General features: G+C 69.2%; 2 protein-coding genes across 2 annotated transcripts in view; one reads left to right on the forward strand and one right to left on the reverse strand.

The window, feature by feature from the left end:
* Positions 1 to 198: 198 nt before the first annotated feature.
* On the reverse strand, positions 199 to 9,011 carry CHLRE_12g533300v5 (uncharacterized protein). Its single transcript, XM_043068601.1, has 6 exons — positions 8,726 to 9,011; positions 8,032 to 8,319; positions 2,525 to 7,815; positions 1,656 to 2,340; positions 1,258 to 1,425; positions 199 to 1,051 (listed from the first exon to the last, which is right to left on the reverse strand). The coding sequence occupies exons 1-6, from the start codon at positions 8,792 to 8,794 to the stop codon at positions 734 to 736; spliced, it is 6,819 nt and encodes a 2,272-aa protein (XP_042918696.1). The 5' UTR covers positions 8,795 to 9,011; the 3' UTR covers positions 199 to 733.
* Positions 9,012 to 9,131: 120 nt separating this feature from the next.
* The window catches only part of CHLRE_12g533351v5 (uncharacterized protein), an 11,568-nt gene continuing 1,692 nt past the window's right edge, over positions 9,132 to 19,007 (forward strand). The window contains exons 1-20 of the mRNA XM_043068602.1: positions 9,132 to 9,387; positions 10,252 to 10,468; positions 10,876 to 10,988; positions 11,448 to 11,555; positions 12,062 to 12,182; positions 12,593 to 12,657; positions 12,887 to 12,964; positions 13,258 to 13,398; positions 13,811 to 14,005; positions 14,442 to 14,588; positions 14,889 to 15,008; positions 15,241 to 15,297; positions 15,592 to 15,729; positions 15,860 to 16,088; positions 16,628 to 16,816; positions 17,104 to 17,168; positions 17,484 to 17,550; positions 17,739 to 17,893; positions 18,207 to 18,609; positions 18,843 to 18,976. Of these exons, the coding sequence (XP_042918697.1) occupies positions 9,289 to 9,387; positions 10,252 to 10,468; positions 10,876 to 10,988; positions 11,448 to 11,555; positions 12,062 to 12,182; positions 12,593 to 12,657; positions 12,887 to 12,964; positions 13,258 to 13,398; positions 13,811 to 14,005; positions 14,442 to 14,588; positions 14,889 to 15,008; positions 15,241 to 15,297; positions 15,592 to 15,729; positions 15,860 to 16,088; positions 16,628 to 16,816; positions 17,104 to 17,168; positions 17,484 to 17,550; positions 17,739 to 17,893; positions 18,207 to 18,609; positions 18,843 to 18,976 (2,841 nt within the window). The 5' untranslated portion in view covers positions 9,132 to 9,288. The remainder of the gene's footprint in view (positions 9,388 to 10,251; positions 10,469 to 10,875; positions 10,989 to 11,447; positions 11,556 to 12,061; positions 12,183 to 12,592; positions 12,658 to 12,886; positions 12,965 to 13,257; positions 13,399 to 13,810; positions 14,006 to 14,441; positions 14,589 to 14,888; positions 15,009 to 15,240; positions 15,298 to 15,591; positions 15,730 to 15,859; positions 16,089 to 16,627; positions 16,817 to 17,103; positions 17,169 to 17,483; positions 17,551 to 17,738; positions 17,894 to 18,206; positions 18,610 to 18,842; positions 18,977 to 19,007) is intronic.

Genomic DNA, 19,007 nt, shown 5'->3' on the forward strand with positions numbered 1-19,007 from the left:
GCTTCTGCGCCGCGCCCGTGCACTGCGCGGTGAAGCATGCTAATCCTTACTGGGCACCCTTGCCCGCGGTCGATAAACCGATAAGGGACAGGTGGGGCCACGATGCAAGACTGGGACAAGGATCGTCATGTGGCGGATCTGTGCGGAGCCCGGTTCCATCCCGTCTCCGACAGACCGAATTGGAGGCTAAATCGGACAACCGGACAGGCATTACAACTGCAAGACGATCCATTCAATCTTTTTTGCTCTTTGCATGCCAATATGCCAGCACGCCCTTCGGAGCCTGCCGCTCCCCCTACGCCCACACACACGCGATGCGCTGCCGCCAGTCCACACAGTTCGCCCGCCCGCCGCGGCGCCGCCAACATGCCGTGTGGGGGCGGTGCCGCCTCATCCCCGCCCCGCAGGGCAACATTGCGTGTATCGTCTCACACACACCTGACCCCTGCAAGCAGCTGTCGCACACTGTCGCACACAATCCCCAGTACGCACATCCCGCGAGTCTGTATCACCACGACACGGCACACCCCTACAAAGACCTTAGTCCGCACGCGTCCGTGTCATTGGCATCAGCGGCAAGTTTCCATTGCCGCCCTAAGCCCCTTGGGGTCGAGCGGTCTGGCCGAGCCCACAGTGTCCTACTCCCCACCTGAACTCCCCGCTTCCTCCCCCCTGCTGTGCTGCCCACGGCCCTGCTGTACTGCCCACGGCCCTCCTGTGCTGCCCACGGCCCTCACAGGTCGTCGTAGTCCAGCACGTGCCGCGTCACGCGCTGGCCCGAGCTCACGGGACTACCCATGCCGTACATGCCGTACAGACCAGCCGCCGCCGCCGCAGCCGCCGCCGCCGCCGCCGCCGGCACGCCGCCGCGCAGCGGCCCGGCGGCGGAGCCGCGGCGCTGCGGCGCGATGGCGATGGGCGGCAGGTCGGCAAGTGTGACGTGGTACGGCGCGGCGTCGTACCCGCCGCCGCCGCCGCCGCCACCTCCCACGCTGCCACTGCCGTACTTTTCAAGGCCGCCGTAATTGCGCCGCTGGCTGGGACCGGTTTTCTGTGTGGCGTGGAGTAGGGCGCGGCGGCGGGGAGGTTAACCGCACGTGGAATGGTGTCGATGTGGCCCACTGCTCCCCCGTCCTTCACGGCTTCGGCTACCTCTTCCCCATCCATCCAAACACCTCCTCCCTCCCCTTCAACTCCCTCCCCTTCCCTCCCCGCTCCCTCCCCGCTCCCTCCCTCTCGCTCCCCACGCCCCCGCACCTTCCAGTCTGGCAGCGAGCCCTGCGCCCTCGCCACGTTGAGCCTGTGCCCGCCCGCCTCAACGCCCACGTTGCGGCTCAGCTCCAGCAGCGCGGTGGCGGCCTCGGGCCGGCCGAACTGTACGAAGCCGTACAGCTGGCCGTTGACCAGCCGGGCGTTGACCACCTCCTGCGGGGGGAGAGGGGGGTTGTAAATACCAGCCCAAACTAAACCAAACCAAGCTAAACTAGCGGAGCACAGGCAGAGGGGGCAGGGAGGGGCACGCGGGCATGGGGGGAGGAATGTGGCGAGGCAGGGATGAGGGGATGCGGTCCTGGAGTGACTGGTGGGGCGATGGCGGTGATGCGCACAAGCGCCTCCCTGTCCCAGAGCCCCGCCTCCACTTGCCACGCACGCACCTTGGAGTAGGTCTCGAACACGGTCCGCAGCTCCGGCGCGCTGATGCCCGGAGGCAGGTCGCCCACAAACAGCGTGCATGCCAGCTCAGCAGACCGGGCGTCGCCGCCGCCGCCGCCACTGCCGCCGCGCTCACGGGCACCCCCGGGAGACTGCCGCCGGCGGTCGCGGTCGCGGTCCCACGAGCGGTCCCGGTCCCGGTCCCGGGAGCGGTCGCGGCCGCGGTCGCCGTCGCGGGAGCGCGAGCGGCTGCGGCTGCGCGAGCGCGAGCGGGAACGGGAGACGTAGCCCCGACCGCCCCGCGGCTCCCGCTCCCGTTCCCGCTCCCGCTCCCTATCCGCGTCCAGGCTGCGCCCCCCATCACGGCCGCGGTCCCTGTTCCGGCCCCGGTCTCCGTCCATGCGGTCGCGACCTCGGCCCTCACGCCCTCGGGTCTCGCGGTCGCGGCCGCCCCCTCGAGGAGAACGAGAGCGGGAGCGCGCGCGGTCGCGGCCGCGGCCACCGCCTGCCTCGGTGGCGGCGGCGGCGCCGGACGGCGCTGCCGCCGCCGCCACCGCCGGCTCGCCGCCAACGCGAGGCAGTGGCGGCGACGGCGCCGCTGGGCCGCCGGCGGAGGTGGAACGCGGCGGCGAGGCGCCGACTGGGCTCGCGGTGTCTTCGCCCGCGGGCAGTTGCCGCAGGCTGGGGCTGCAGGGCGCGGTCGGGGCCGGGCGAAGGTGGTTCAGCGAGTGAGCGGAGAAACTCACAGGCAGCAGCGTGCGAACTCCCTCCATCCCAACCCGCTTGGGCTCGGGCATAAACACAAGAATCTCCCCGAACCCATGCACATGCGCGACAACATGAGCAACACGAGCAACGCAGTCCCACTCACCGCCCGGCCTCCTCCCCGGCCGCCACATCAGCCGCCGTCGCCGTCGCCGCTGCAGCAGCTGCTGCCGGCTCGCCGCCCGGCGGCACCACCGCCGCCCCGGACGCCCCCGTCACCGCCACTGCCGCCGCCTCCGGTCCAAACACGGCCGCCATGGCCGCCGCCGCCGCCGCCATGTCCACTTTGGTCCGGCCGTGGCGGCCGCGCCCGCCCCGCATGCGCCGCTTCTTCCTCCGGCGGTCCTGGCCGCCAGAGCCGCCGCCTCCGCCACCACCACTGCCGCCGACAACGGCGCGACTGGGTGACCGTGCGCGCCCGCCGCTGCGGCCTCCGCCGCCACCACCTCCGCCGCCGCCGCTGTTCCGACGGCGTGAAGGGGAGCGAGAGCCGCGGGACCGGGACCGGGACCGGGAGCGAGGCCGGCCGGCGCCGGCGCCGCCGCGGCGGGAGGGAGAGCGCGAGCGGTCCCGCCCCCGGGCGTGGCGGAGCCGTGGTGAGCGGGACCGCGAGCGAGAGCGGGACCGCGAGTGCGCCGCGGCGCCGCCGCCGTTGCCGCCACGGCCGCGCGCGAAGCGGTGGTGGAGGATGGGCTGCGGCGTGCCGTGTTGGTGTTGGTGGTGGTGGTGGTGTGGCTGCGTCCCGGAGCCGCCGCCGGTAGCGGCGGCGGCGTAGGGGTGTGTGGGCAGGGATGCGTAGTACTGCGCGACTGTCATGGTGCCGCTGATGTGCGCCGGCAGCTCGTGGCCTTGGCCTTGGCCGTGCGGGTGGGCATGGGCGTGGCGGTGGTGCTGGTGCTGGTGGTGCTGGTGGTGCGCGTGCGCGTGCGACGGCGGCGCTGCCGCGCCGCCCTTGCCTGCCTCCGCCGCCTCCAGCTCCATGTCAGACTCGGAGGACGCGATGCCCGACTCCCAGCTGTAGTCAGACCCCTCGCCCGAGTCCCAAGCCGCCGCCGACGGCGAGCGCGAGCGGCGACGGCCCAGCACACCGCCGCCGCCGTTTAGTGCGGCGGCGGCGGCGGCGCTCGCACCGGCCTTTGCGTTGGCGAGAGCCGGCGGCGAGGCCGTCTTGGCAGGAGCGTCCCCAACAGGCGTGCTTGGCGGCGGGCCCGCCGCCGCCGCCGCCGCGCCCTTGAGCGGCGGGCTGGCGCCGTCGGCGCCCCCTGGTGGCGGCGGCGGCGGGGGCGGCGGCGGCGCCGCCGCCTGCGGCGGCGCGCTGCTGCGCTTGGGCGCGAGCGACACGCGCATGGGCTGGCGGCCCGCGCTGAGCAGCGACGCCGAGCGCTGCGGCGGCAGCGGCGGCGGCGGCGGCGAGGCGGCGCCCGCGTCCGGCGAAGCCGCATCCGTGGCTGCCGCCACCGCGGGTGGTGAGGCCGGGCCCGCAGCTGCCGGCGACGCCGCTGCGCCCGATGGCGCCGGGGCCTGTGCGCGCGGCGTCGAGAATGGCGACGGCGCCGCCGGCTTCGCTGCCAGCACTACCGGCGAGGCGCCGCTGGCGGCCGCGGCAGCGGGCGACAGCGCCACCCGCGTCGCCCCACTGACGCCGGCAGCACCGCCAGCAGCGGCAGCTGCGCCAGAAGCAGGGCCCGGCGCCTGCCGAGGCACTTGCCGCCCGGCGGCGGCGTCCGTTCCCCTGGCGGGCGCCGATGCCGCCGCCGCCGAGCCCGCCGCGCCAGCCGCCGGCTTTGCCGCCGCCGCCGCCGCCGCCGCCGCGCCGGGTCGGGGAGGCGACACGGAAGACGCCAGGCGAGCCGTGGGCGTCGCCGCCTTGGCCGCGCCCGTGCCAAACGCCATGGCTGCTAGCCCGCCTTTAGCCGCCGCCGGCGGGGACACCGCCCTTGCTGACGGCGACGCCGCGCCCCGCACCACGCCTGGCTGCGGCGCCGCCGCCGCTGCCGCCGGCGCTCCTGCGCCCGTTGGCTTACCCGCCGCCGCCGCCGCCGCCGCCTGCGTCACCGCTTGCGCTGCCGCCGCCGCCTGCTGCACCTGCTGCGCACGCTGCGCCAGGACTGCGGGCGAGGGCGCCAGCTTCAGCTTGAGGCCGCGCCGGGCCTGAGTCCCTGGTCCCGGCGAACAGGTGCCGCCGGAGCCGCTGCTGGCGCCGTCCGCGCCCGGACTTGTTGTGCGCGTGTGCTCTTGCTGCTGCTGCTGCTGTTGTTGTTGTTGCTGCTGCTGCTGTTGCTGCTGCTGGATGCTGCTACCTGCCACCTGCTGTGCCTGCTCCTGTTGCTGCTGCTGCTGCTGCTCCTGTCGCTGGTGTTGTTGTTGTGGGTCCCAAGCCTGCGCGGTGTCCACCTGCATTGCTACTTGCATCTGCTGTGCCTGCTGCTGCTGCACCTGCTGCTGCACCTGCTGCTGTGCGTGATATCCCGACGGCGCCGCCGCCTCCGCCGCCGCCTGCACCGCCACCGCCACGGCCTGCTCCGCCGCCGCCTGGGCCGCCGCCGCCGCCGCCGCCGCCTGCGCCGCCGCATGCACCTGGTGCGCCGCCGCTAGGATGGCCTCATCTGAATCCAGTGCGTACGCCTCTCGCGCGCCGTGGGGGGCTGCCGCAATGTCCTCCGACATCATGCCCAAGCCCCCGACGCTATTGGCGACCGCGTCGCCCGCCACTGCCAAGGCCGCCAAGTCCACGCACGCGCCCACGCCGTCGCTCGCTGCTGCAGCTGCCTGCTGCTGGTCCTGCTGCTGGTCTTGCTGGTGATCCTGGCGATGTTGATATTGCTGCTGTTGCTGTTGCTGCTGCTGCTGCGCTAACTGCTGTTGTTGTACGGCGCCAAACGCCTGCAGGTCTGACGCCATGTGCCCAGCCGGGCCCTCGCGATGTGCCTGCGGCTGAACCGCGTCCCCAAAGCCGGCACCGAGAGCGCCAGTGCCGCCTGCAGCCACCATGGCTGCGGCCGCCGCCGCCGCCGCTGCCGCGGCAGCCGCAGCGGCGGCGGAGATGGGGTCTGTGCCTGCCGCCGCCGCCGCAAATGAGTTCATGTAGTCGCCGCCAAAGGGCATCCCGGGCAGGGGGAGCTGCAGCGGCAGGCCCGCCGCAGCCGCTGCCGCGGCGGCGGCGGCAGCCGGGTCCGCCACCCCGGGTGTCATGCCCGGGAGGCAGCCGGGCAGTAGCGGCAGCGCGGCGGCGCCACTTGCGCCCGCCGCCGCCGCCGCTGCCGCGGCGGGGTCGTCATGCGGTAGCGGGAAGACACCCGGGGCACCGCCAAAGAAGGACACGGCCGGCGGCGCCGCCGCTGCCGGCGGCGGCGCGCCGCCGCCCAACAGCGATGCGTCCATTGGCGTCGGCGTTGGCGGGCGCTGTGAGTCAGCCGCCGGCAGGGCACCGGGCACCGCCGCCGCCGCCGCGGCCGCCGCGAGTGCCGCCATGTCTGGCACACTGGGGACAGCCGGCATGCCGGCGGCGCCGACAGAGGCGGGATCAAACCTAGCCGCCGCCGCCGCCGCCGCCGCCGCCGCTAGGGGCGCGCCGTAGGGCGGCATGACGGCGCCCCAGGCCGGGTCCACCACCGGCGACACTGGCACGCCCACGTGCCCGCCCACCGCCGCCGCCAGCAACGGCTCCGGCATGGGCGTGCCCGCCTCCGCCAGCGCCGCCGCCAGCGCCGCCTGCGCCTGCAGCACCTCCGCAGTGGCGTTGGCGTAGGCCACCGCGCTCTCCACCGCCACCGCCGCCGTGGCCTGGTACACCGCCACCGCCACCTGCTCCACCACCTCCGCCCCCGCCCCTGCCACCTGGTCCGGCGGAAGCAGCGCCAGCGCCGGCACCTCGCCCGCCGCCAGCGGCGCAGAGCCGCCGGCGCCGCCCCCGCCGGCTGCCGCTGCTGCCGCCGCGGGGTCCATGGCGTCCATGGCGTCATGCGGCAGGCCTGTGCTTCCGAGCCCCATGTACCCCTTGCCGCCGCCGCCGCCGCCGCCATCCATGTCTACGTCTGCGCCCATGCCGCCCAGTTCGCCGTCGTCACCAGCGCCGTCGTACTGCGGTATCGTGCGCCCACCGCCCGACAGCCCCCAGCCCCCGCCCCCGCCGCCGCCGCCGCCAGTGCCGCCGCTGCACCCGCCCTCGCCCTCGTCATCGGCGTCGCTGCCGTCGCCGCCACGCCGCGCGCACACCCCATCGCCATCACCGCAGCAGCCGGAGCCGCCCTGCCTCCGAGCACCGCCGCCAGCGCCGCCCAGCCGATCAGCACCGCTACAGCCGGCAACGCTGTCGGGCCTATTCCCGAACGCCAAGCTGAGCCAGCCGCCACCGCCGCCGCCGCTGCTGCAGCTAATGCAGCCGCTACAGCCGCAGTCCAGGCACAGCTCGTGCTGCTGCTGGCTGCTACAGCCGCTCAGCACCGCGCGCCAGCCCAGCTGACACGGCGGCAGCAGCAGCCGGTTCGATGCCGTCGTCGCACCGACCGCACCGCCGCTGCTGCGGCCGCCGCCATCCATGCTACTGCCGGCTCTGCTGCTGCCGTCGCCGCATGCGGGCTCCCGCCAGAACGATGCAGCCCTGCCCGAGACCGCCGCGTTTGGATCATCATCCGAAAGGTCGCCGCCACCAGCCGAAGAGCCGCTCGGCGGCTCGGGCGTGGCTCGCTTGTTGCCGGTGAGCGAGCCACCCGCGCCGCCGCGGCCCGGCCCGGCCGCTGCACCCGCACCCGCACCCGCCGCGGCGCCAGCAGCGGCGCCCGGCGGCTTGAAGGGCGCGGGCGGCCGGAACCCCTGCGGCGCGGGCGGGCGAAAGCCCGGCGGCGCAGGTGGCTTGAACCCCGGCGGCGCCGCCGGCCCCGCCCCTGGCGGCCTGGCGCCGACGCCCGGCGGCTTGAACCCGGGCGGCCCTGAACCCGGCAGCTTGAACCCCGGTGGCCCTGAACCGGGTGCCTTGAAGCCGGGAGGCCCTGACCCCGGCGGCTTGAAACCCGGCGGCCCGGAGTGCGCCGCAAGAGCGGCGCCCGCGGCGGTCACAGAACCCGAGCTGGACGCCCCGCCCGCCTCTCCGCCCGGCCCGCCGCCGCCAGCGCCCGCCACTGCCGGCACACGCGGACGCGGCATGATGGGCGTGTAGGACGCCGCGGCCGCGTGGTGCGGCGGCGGCGCCGCCGCCGCCGCCGCCGGCGGCCCCCCCAGGGACTCCATGTGGAAGTCGCCCGAGGTGGAGGTGTGCAGCGGCGTGGGCGGCGGGCCGCCGGCGGCGAAGTTGCGACGCGCCGCGCTGGGCAGCTTGCGGCCGCCCAGTCCCACGGTGGGCGGCGGCAGCGGCTCCGCCTCCAGGCCCGCCTCGCGCCGCTGCCGCTGCATCTTCAGCGCCTGCGATTCAGCACGGCACAGGCGGACAAGGGGGCGAGGGAGGCGGCGTTTGGGTGAGCGCGCAGGGGAGCAGGCAGCGGGGGGGGGCCCAAGGGGGGCGTGGTATCTGTCTGGCCTGAAGGGGCGGGCCTGAAGGCGCACAGTGCCTAGCGCCCCAGTGTCCCCACTCCCCAGTGCCCCTTGAAGCTACCAGGATAGGCCTCGACGCTCGCTCACCCTCAGCGCACGGTCCTTGGCAGTCTCGCCGGGCGGCCCGCCGTCTGACCCCGAGTCCGAAGCAGCTGCAGTAGCCGCCGCGGCAGAGGCGGCAGCGGCGGCGGCGGCGGCGGCGGCTTCGTTACCGGCGGCAGGTGCGGTGCCTGGTGGGCGGGCGCCGCCGCCGCCGCGTGGGGGAATCAAACCGCCGGCCGCGCCTAGCGCCTGGGCCAGCGACGGCGGCAGCTTGGAGGCTAGCGTCGCACGCGCCTGCTGCGCTGCCACCTGTCGCCGTGCGGCCGCCGCTTCCTGGAAGGGAAGGGTCAGCGCGGGAAGCGGGGCAGGAACATGAGGTGGGTGCGGGGAGGAGGGGGCTGCGGGGGTTGTGGAAGGCGGGCGGCACAGGGCTCCAGCAAGGGTTTGGCGCTGTTGCCATGGCCTGCAAGACCAATCCAAGACTGCATGCACAGCCTAAATGACCCCTTGATCAGGTAGAAGCGAGTCGCAGCCCTGTTAGTGCCCCCAAACTGGCGCGCAAGAGGGGCAGGCTCCGAATTCTAGTTCCCAAGTAGGCACTCGCGCGCTCTTAGCCTTTCCCGGCTTCCCAAACATTTTAGAACCTTCATGAAACACACTGCGCAGTTGTTCTCGGACTATCGAGGCTCCAAGGAAGACTCTGAGACGGCGACGCCTCCCTAAGCCTTCGTGCACGCACCTCGCGCTTGGATTTAAACTTCTCATATTTCTTGATGAGTACCAGCTCTGCAGCACTTGACTGCATCATACTGGCTCCAGCGCTGCCTCCACAAACCCGGCCGGGGTCGCCCGGCCACCACAAGCACGTCCAGAGCTGTTAGTACTTGGGTGTAGACTTAACAAATAGTCCTATGTCGCGCCAGAAGCCGTGTGTAGAGTAAGGTTCGTTCAATAGTACGCTACGCTGCAAAATTCTTGCCAAGCTGATGGTATATTGATGTTATGCAGGCTTCCGACAATTTATGACATACAGCTACGAAACGACTGCCGAGCGTGGAACAGTATTCGGCAATCATCATTTGCGATTGGGGACATTTTGCTCTTTCTGTGGTTTGCCACTTCAGTTATTTGTCCATAAGTAGTGTGTCTGATGCCTACGAAGCAATTTATGTGTCGGTAGCTTAGCTGCCTCTGATAGTTTGGCCAACCACCTTCAACTGGGTCGCTCTGTTTCATCTAAACTGAACGTAGATCTTGTCCTACAGCAACAAATTACCTGGTATACCAAGTGTCGAGCTTGTTATGACGGGAAATCCAGCTTTTGTCGCTGGCGCGGCAGCTCTGGCCGTCGCTGGAGCGGTCGCTGCTGTCGTCGGTGGCAAGCGGGCCAAAGACGGCAAGGTACGGGTGACAAGCGCGCGAATGAGCGAAATTCGCGCTCCAATCGGGCAATCGGCGGCTCCTCGTCTTTAGGCCTCGCACACACGAACAACGCCGAGGCCCCTTTACCTTTGTGCGCAACCGAGCGTCGCGTATCGGTTCACGGTAGTGCACTTGGCCAGAGCTCGGGCGTTGCAGCGGGGGCGTTGTCTGGATCGCTCGGTTGCAACGTCAACACACGCACCCTGGCGCAACCCTAGCTCTCCCGCGTACGCGCGCCCTGCGCCCGGCCCTCTCCAGTGCCCACACCCTGCCGGCGCGGTGGCACCTTCCCCGGAATGAGGTCTGTCAAACGATGCAATCCACTGCTGACCCACCACCTGCGCGCCGCGCTGGCCGCTGGCGCCTGCAGCCGCGCTCGCTGCACGCGGCACGCCCCCATGAGGCCATGACCCGACCAGCAGCTCCTCGTGCGCCCCACCCCCCTTTGGGAGTGCGCGGCAGCGGTGCGCGGCTGGCGGCACAAATCCGTGCAGCGACACACACACACACACACACACATACACACAGACATGTTTTGCGTTTTTCATTTCTCGTGTTCCTCACCACAAACACGCACACACGCACAGACACAGGCGTCCTGTAGCTGCGGCTGTGACAGCAGCAGCCGCGCCCGGGCAGCCCACACCAAACGGCGGGGTCCCCGCCCTAGTCGGGCGCCGGGGCGGCCCTGCCACCACCCCTAACCCCGAGCCCCTTTCCACCCCCGGCTCAAAACACCCAGCTCCAGCCCACCACTTATACACTCACTGTCACTCGGGGACGCACGCTCACGTGTACGGCATGTGTGTGTGTACGGCACATGGGTACGTGTGTGTGTCGCAGGCTGACGTGTCGCCCGATGTGGAGTTCCTGCTGGCGCGCGCGGCCGGCGGCGGCGGCGGCGGCCCCGTGACTCTGGAGCAGCTGGTGGCAGCCATTGAGACCGTGCCGGCGGCCAGGTCGGTGGCGGCGGCGGCGGCGGCGGCCGGAGGCGGCGGCGGCGGCGCCGGGCCGCGTGGGCCGCCGGGGCGCGGCGGTGGTGGTGGCGGCGGCGCTGAGGGTCAGTGTGTGTGTGGGGGTCTTGGCGTGGGGAGGGGGGTGCGGCGGAGGGGCACGTGGTCGGGCGCGCAAGACAGCCCCGCCCCGCCGCACGTGGGAACGGGCACCGCGTGTGCAAAGCTGCGTACCGGTTGGGCGGCAGGGCAGGGCGTGGAGACCCGGCCAGCGGGCGGGGGTGCTGGCGGTGCTGGGGGGTGCTGGCGGGGGTGGTAGGGTGCCGTCACGTGTTTCGGCGCCCGCAGTGGCAAAGCGGCCTGGCCTGCCCGGTGCTCCCCGCCACATCACTATGCGCACAAATACACACACGCACACATGTACACATGCACATGTGTAAACGCATCACTCGCACACAACATGCACATGCATGTACACATGGGCCAACGTATCACTCGCATACACATGCTGCAGACGGCGCGCTGACCAAGCAGCAGCTGGAGGACACCATGAAGCAGCTGTTGGCGCCGCCGGGAGGCATGAGCGGCGGAGACCCGGACCAGAGCCCGCTGGAGCGGTTCACACAGGTGCGAGGGCCGTGTCTGTGTGTGTGGGGGGGGGAATCAAGACCCAGGACAAGCCCACATAGCGCGGGGTTAGCTGTTCATGTGGAGAACGGAGCGAGTGAATCGATTCCGGGGGGGGGGGGTTGGGGGAAAGGAGAGGGGAGGGAAAGGAAGAGAGAGGAGAGGGTAAGGAAGCATACAGGCCGGCCGGCAGGCAGACAATGTTTAGCTGGCGCCGGACCCAGGGTCCAAAGCAAGGCGCTTGGGACCATGCCTGCGCGCATACACACGCCCATACGTGCCCTCCTCCCCTCCCCACAAACACTCGCTGTGCTTTGTTCCCACTGCCCTTACCTTGCAACCCACTGCCCTTACCTCCCCGCCCCCCAACACCCCCGCGCCCCCAACAACCCCCCCCCCCCCCGCCTCCCAACACCCTAACACACCCGCCCCCCCTCTCGCTCACCCCCCACCCCTCAGGACATGACGGCCTCTGCCCGCGCCGGCAAGCTGGACCCGGTGATTGGGCGTGACGACGAGATCCGCCGCATGATGCACATCCTGTGCCGCCGCACAAAGAACAACCCGGTGAGGCGGGCTGGAGAAGGAGGGGGGGCGGGGATTGCTTTCATTATTAGCCAAGGAAATGGTAGACTTGGGGTTTCGGGGTGGGGGCGGAGGTGGGGAGGGGGCAGCTGGGGGGGGGGGGCGGGCGGAAGACAGGTGGAGGCAGATACATGGGTGGGTGTCAGCGGATGTGCAGGGCGACTGGGGACTGCGGGCGAGTGGGCTGAGGGAGGGGGGAGGGGGAGCAGGCCGCTCGCCTTGCAGCACCACCACACACAGACCCGGATGGGCGTCTGGGTAATTTAGGTTGGCCGGGGGCGGGAGGACTGGGAAAGGGCGGGAGCGGGGCAGTCGCCGTGTGCGTGTGCGTGTACGGCTACGTGGGCTCCACCATGACGTGTCAAACCCACACCACCACCACCTCCCCTCCTCACCACCTCACCACCACCTCCCCTCATCACAACCACCTCACCTCCCCTCCCCTCACCACCTCACCTCCTTCTCCACACACACACCCACGCCCCCAGGTGCTGGTGGGCGAGACGGGTGTGGGCAAGACGGCGCTGGTGGAGGGTCTGGCGCAGCGCATTGTGGCGGGCGATGTGCCGTACAGCCTCATGGGGTGCCGCGTGGTGGAGCTGGACGTGGGTGAGTGTGCGGGGGGAGGGGGAGGGGGAGCGGGAGGGGGGTTGGAGGGCGTGTAGGTGCTGGCGATGTGGGGGGGAATGGGCGGGTTGGGATGAGGGAATTCGGGGCGGGCGGGTGGGCACAGGGAGGTGACGGTGTGGGGCTAGAGCCTGGGACGTGGGGGCTGCGGGGTGTGGGGCTGGAGGGTGGGGCGGGGGGGGGGCACGGCCGGGCTGTGTCGGGCTGTGTCGGGGGCAGACGCCGTGCGGCCACGAATGCGGCGAGGGGCGCCCGCACACGACACCCCACTCACCCGCAACCACCGGATTACGCTGTAATTCACTCTGCCACTCAGTCCCCTTCCCCCCGCCCCCCGCCCCCATCCCTCCTCACACCCCTCCATGTCTCCCCCTCACCCCCTCCCCCCCCAGGCTCCCTGACTGCGGGCGCCATGATGCCTGGCGAGTTCGAGGACCGACTCAAGGCAGTGCTGCAGGTGTGTGGGGGAGGGAGTGGGGGGAGTGGAGTGGGGGGGGAGAGCGTGTGTAGGGTGTGCTGGGGCAGTGTGTCTGTGCATTGGGGGTGGGGGTTGGACGCGTGCGTGTGTGTGAGCAGGGGTGCGTGTGCAAACCCTTACCCCCGGTGCATCCTGTGCCGCTTTTCCAAACATCCTTGCAACCCCCCACCTCACCCCATGTCCCCCCCCCGCACACACACCCCCGCAGGAGGTGGCTGCCTCCCGCGGCCGTGTGCTCCTGTTCATTGACGACATACACAACCTGGTGCCGGCCATGGGGCAGCAGGTGGGGGGCCGGAGGGGGGGAGGGGAGGGCCGGGGAGGAGGGGAGGGGCACCGCACATTCAGAACACAAACACAAACACAGGGCCGGGGAGGGGGAGGAGGGGAACCACACATTCAAAACACGTTGCTGCATCGCATACACTGTCTTTGCGCTTTGTTTTCCTTGTGCTCTTCAACACACACGCGCACACACACACACACACACACACACACACACACACACACGCATAGTGGGCGCACAAGCTTGTGGTTCTGAATGGCAACTCTCCCCCTCCCTCTCCCCCCCCCTTTCAGGGTGCCACCATGATGGACGGCGGCTCGTTGCTGAAGCCCTTCCTGTCGCGCGGTGAGCTGCGCTGCATCGGCGCCAGCAGCACCGACAAGTTCAAAAAGACCATTGAGAAGGACCCGGGACTGGAGCGCCGCTTCCAGCAGGTGTGTGTGGGGGGGGGAGGAGGGGGATAAGAGGGGTTTTGTAGATACCAGCCCATAGTAAACCGAACTCAATGTAAAAGAGCGAGGAGGGGGGATACATTTATGATTTGCTCAGAAAATGGGAGAGGAGGGAGGTAGTTTATTCCAGAACTTAAAGGATGTTACGAGGGAGTTGGTTTCCCCCTTCCGACATGGGGGGCGATGGGTGTGCAGTTACACACACACACACATGCATGTTTTCCTTGTGCTCTTTAACACACATCCACGCATCTCACACCCACCGCCCCCCCCCCCATCGGTACGCACAACACCACACCTGCTGTCTACCTCGCTACACTTCTCTGTACCAATCCTTGCAACACCCCCCCCCCCCACTTCGTAAACTTAATGCATGTAACCCCCCCGACCCCAGGTGTTTGTGGACCAGCCCAGTGTGCCCGTCACCATCTCCATCCTGCGCGGGCTGCGGCCGCGCTACGAGCAGCATCACGGCGTGTCGGTGGGCGAGGACGCGCTGGTGGCGGCGGCGCAGCTGTCGGCGCGCTACATTGCCGGCCGCTTCCTGCCCGACAAGGCCATCGACCTCATGGACGAGGCCACCGCGCAGGTGGGATGGCGGGTGGGGGGCGGGTGGGTGGGAGGGGGTGGGGGGTGGTGGGGAGGGTGGGTGTGGGGGTTGCAAGGATGGATGGAAGAGCGGTACGGAATGCCCTGAAGACTGCAGACGAAGTCGTTACCACATGGGGGTGGGGGTGTTGTAGATACCAGCCCAAACTAAACTGGGGGTGGGGAGGGTGGATAGGGTGGAGACGTTCATGTGAAGAACGGAGCGGTTGAGCTCATGAGTACGGGGGTGGAGGGCGTGTAGCCGTCCGCGCTGTGTGTGGGTGTGGGGGTGTGTGTTGTCAATGGCAGGAGGCTGTGGCCCGTGTGTTTAGCTTTGGCCATGTGTGGGAGTGGGGGCGCTTGAGGTACGGTATGCATGCAAACACCCACACATCTCACCGTTTAACAACACACACACATACACACACCTCTCTCAGGTCAAGATGGAGATGACGCTGCGGCCCACTGCGCTGGACTCTCTGGAGCGGCGGCTGAAGCAGCTGCAGGCGGAGGCGGGCCAGCTGGCCAAGAAGGCGGCGGGCGGGCAGGACAAGACGGCGGCGGCGTGCCTGGAGGAGATACAGGTGGGGGGAGGAGGGAAGGGAAGGAAAGGAAGGGGGGTTACATTCATCATTAGTTAAGGGGGAGGGGGTTATATGTAGCACTGCCCGCACACATACACACACACACACACACACACACACACACACACACACACACACACACGCACGCACGCACGCACGCACGCGCACGCGCACGCGCACACGCACACGCACACGCACACGCACACGTACACACACACACACACACACACACACGCACACACACACGCACACGCACACGCACACGCACACGCACACTCCCCACCCCACCCACCCCCGCAGGAGGAGGTCGACACCCTGCAGCAGCAGCGGGACGAGCTGGCGGCGGTGTGGAAGGCGGAGCGGGACGCCTCACTCAAAATGGAGGAGCTGCAGATGCGGCAGAACTACATCGGGGCGCAGGTGTGTGGGGCCGGGAGGGGTGGGAGGGGTGGAGCGTGTTTTGCTTTGGGGGGGGGGGCGTGTACGGGAGCAGGGGGCCGGGTCCTTGCGGGTGCTGAGGGGGGTTGAGCGGGCGACAGCAGCGTGTGTGCACTTGTTCTTTACTTCCTCTTGGACTCCACACACAATGGAGTACATGCTTGTCCACGCCTTTGACATGGCACGCACGCATACACACGTGTCTGCGCCACAGATCGAGCGGCTGGAGGAGGCGCTGGAGAATGGAGACCTGGAGGAGGAGGAGGACAGGGTGAGGGGGGTTGGGTGGGGGTGGGGCGTGGGGGCGAGGGGCGTGAGGCAGAGGAGCAGGGCGGGGCGGGGGGTTGAAAACGCGAGGGGGCAAAGTAATAAACAGAAGACCGGTAGGGGCCTGTTCAGAGCCTGGTAGGGGTCTGGCAGGCACGGCTGACAGGGGACCGCTCCTACCAGTGATCCAGAGGCGGGGTGGTTGTGTGGAATCAGAAACATGCGCTATGTGTATATGTGTGTGTATGTGTGTATGTGTGTACCTTACCCGTGTGCCCTGTGCGCCCCCCGCTCCTAGGAGTATGAGGACGACGAGTACGGCGTGGGGGCGGGCCCCGGCAGTGGCGGCGGCGCGGACGGCGGCGGCGGCCGCGGCGGCGGCAGCTCCGCATTCCCCTCCGGGCCCGGAGCCATGCTGGCGCACCTACGTAGCCAGGTGGGTGGGGTGGGGTGTGCGGGTGGAGATTGGTTTGACGGGGGGGGCTGCTCAAGAGAAAACGAGAAACGGAAATTCAATCGAGACTCCGTAAAGAACCCGCGCTGCTCCACCACCTCTTCACCACCAGGCTGCGGAGATTGAGACGGCTTTGGCGGCGGCGCGTGCGGAGGAGGAGGCGGCGGCGGCGGCGGCCGCGGGCCCGGGCAGCGGCGGCGCCGCCGGCGGCAACGGCGGCGCTGGTGCCGGCGGCGGCGGCGGCGGCGGCGGCCGGGGTCTGGGCAGCGGTCCGGGTGGTCGTCTGGTCCGCAACACAGTGGGCGAGTCGGACATCGCCGCGGTCATCAGCAGGTGGACGGGTGAGTGGGCGTGGTGGGAGGTGTGTGTGTGTGTATATGTGTGTGTGTGTATATGTGTGTGTGTGTATATATGTGTGTGTGTGTGTGTGTTTTGATATGCGTGAGTGCAGAGATTGTGTGTGTCTTCAAGAGAGCTGTCCTCGGACGGCCGCTCAAATTCGACTAGGAGCAAGGGGGGCGCCTAGGGAGGGGAGGTGCTACCGTCATCCATGGCTATCCGTCACCCAGCCATTTATCCACTCACCAACTACCGCTGCTCCTCCCGCATAATCCCCACACCCTCGCTGCTCCTGCCGCTCCCCCCCTTCCCCCCACGCCTACCTGCGGCCTACTTCGCTATACTTCTCTGTACTTATCCTTGCAACCCCCCATCCTGTACCGCTTCTCCAACCACACTTGCAAACTCCCCCGCCCCCCCCGCCCCCCGCTGGACTTCACGGACATCGGTAACAACACGTCTACTATGCGACTGCACCTGCCTACGACTTCACTTCTTAAGTAATCATGACTGTAACCCCCCCCCGCCCCGCCCCCCGCAGGCATCCCGGTCACCAAGCTGGTGGCCAGTGAGCGCGAGCGGCTGCTGGGCCTGCAGTCGGAGCTGCACCGGCGCATCATCGGGCAGGGCGAGGCCGTGGACGCCGTGGCGGAGGCGGTGCAGCGCAGCCGGGCTGACGTGGCCGACCTCAGCGGCCCCATCGCCAGCTTCATGTTCCTGGGGCCCACGGGTCAGTGAGGGTGGGGGAGAGGGGGAGGGGGGGGAGGGGGAAAGGGGGAGGGGGGGAGGGGGATACGTGGGGAGGGGGAGGGGGCGGGAGGGGGAGGGGGAGTGTATTAAGTAGGGGGCCGGGCACGTGTGGGTGCAGTACCTCTGTGGTGCCCGGCAGATGCCCCTCGCCGCCACCATTACCACCGCGACCTCTGCCCTTCACTCCACTGCCGCTCCTTCCTCACTCCACTACCGCTCCTTCCGCACTCCGCCTCACCCCCGCCACTCCGCCTCCCCCCCCCCCAGGTGTGGGCAAGACGGAGCTGGCCAAGGCGCTGGCGGCCTACCTGTTCAACACCGAGGAGGCCATGGTGGGGGGGGGGGAGAGGGGGGGTTGAGGAGGACGGGTGGAGGGAGGAGGGGGGTTGGGGAGGACGGGTTGGGGAGACGGGTGGAGGGAGGTGGGTGCGGGAGGTCGGAAGCACGCAGGGGTGCATGTACCGAGCTTGTGTGGTGATTACACGCCCCGGCATCACACACACACACACACACATACACACACACACACACACACACACACACACACACACACACGCACGCACGCACAAGCACACACGGTCTCCTTCCCTCACGCGCCCCGCCGCCCTCCTCCTCTCCCCCCTCCTCCTCTTCCCCCCCTGCTCCAGGTGCGGCTGGACATGTCGGAGTACATGGAGAAACACGCCGTGTCACGACTCATCGGCGCGCCGCCGGGTGGGTGCCTGGGTTAGGGGGGGAGTGGGACGGGGGCGGGTCACGCCGCGGGTGGCAGCGCTACGGTTTGCCATGATGTGCCCACCCACCTGCACTTCCAACCTTCCACTTTTTCACCCTTCACCGATCAACCTCTCAGCCCCGACCCCACCCCGACCCCACCCCCACCCGACCCCACCCACCCACAGGCTATGTGGGGTATGAGGAGGGCGGCATGCTGACGGACGCGGTGCGGAGGCGGCCCTACAGCGTTGTCCTGTTCGATGAGATCGAGAAGGCGCACGTGGACGTGTTTAACGTCCTGCTGCAGATCCTGGATGACGGCCGGATCACGGATGCACAGGTGCGCGTGGTTGCGGCGCCTGCAGCCCATCCCGCTTGTCTCCCGAGTGGGCAGCGCACGCAAGCACACGCACTGTCGCGTACCGTCGACCGCCGGCGTGCTCCCCCCCATACACACATTGTCCTCTTCCACACACTCTCTCTCACACGCGCACACTCACACTCACACTCTGTCCTTTCCCACACCCACACCCGCACCCTCTCTCACGCACGCACGTACGCACGCACGCAGGCACACACACACGGTGTCGACTCCCTTCCCTTGTGCTTTCCTAACACACTCCACTCCTCCCCATTCTCCTCATCCCTCTCAGGGCCGCACTGTCTCTTTCAAGAACACGGTCATCATCATGACCTCAAACCTGGGCAGTGCCGAGATCTTCTCTCACGTGGCGGGCGTGGAGGTGGAGGGCGGCGCCAGCGAGGCCGAGAAGAAGGTGCTGGAGAAGGCCAAGAGCGCCAAGGAGTCAAAGGATGCCAAAGACGCCAAGGACGCTAAGGATGTTAAGAATGCCAAGGAGGAGAAGGTGGCTGAGGGAGCGGGCAAGGGCGCGGCGAACGGCGGCGACGCGGCAGGTGCTATTGGCAACGGGAGTGCTGCTGGGGAAGTGGAGGAGGACAAGGCGGCGGCGGCGGCGGGCGGCGGCGGCAAGCGCGGCGACCGTGCGGCGCTGAAGGAGGCGGTGATGGAGCACGTGCGCGCGCACTTCCGGCCAGGTGTGTGTGTGTGTGTGTGAGGATGAGGCTGCCGAGGCGGCGTCAGCAGGCGCTGCTGACACTCAGTCTCGTTCCCTCACTGCCAACACCCCCTCACCCCGCGCCCCATCTCTTCACCTCCGCATCCCCCTCACCACCTTCCCTAGACCTGTCAGCCTCTTCCCGCCTCGCCCTCACCTCTCCTCCCCCGCCTTCCCCCGCCACCCGCTCACTCCCCGCACACACCCCAACAGAGTTCATCAACCGTGTGGACGAGTTCATCACCTTTGACCCGCTGCAGCCCGACCAGATCAAGCAGATCGTGCTGCTGAGGGCGCAGAAGCTGGTGGCGCGTCTGGAGGAGCGGCGCATGAGGCTGGTGCTCACGGTGCGGGGCGTGTGTGGGTGGGTGGGTGGGT

The sequence above is a fragment of the Chlamydomonas reinhardtii genome, chromosome 12 (genome assembly GCF_000002595.2).
Source record: "Chlamydomonas reinhardtii strain CC-503 cw92 mt+ chromosome 12, whole genome shotgun sequence".
Taxonomy (NCBI): Eukaryota; Viridiplantae; Chlorophyta; class Chlorophyceae; order Chlamydomonadales; family Chlamydomonadaceae; genus Chlamydomonas; species Chlamydomonas reinhardtii.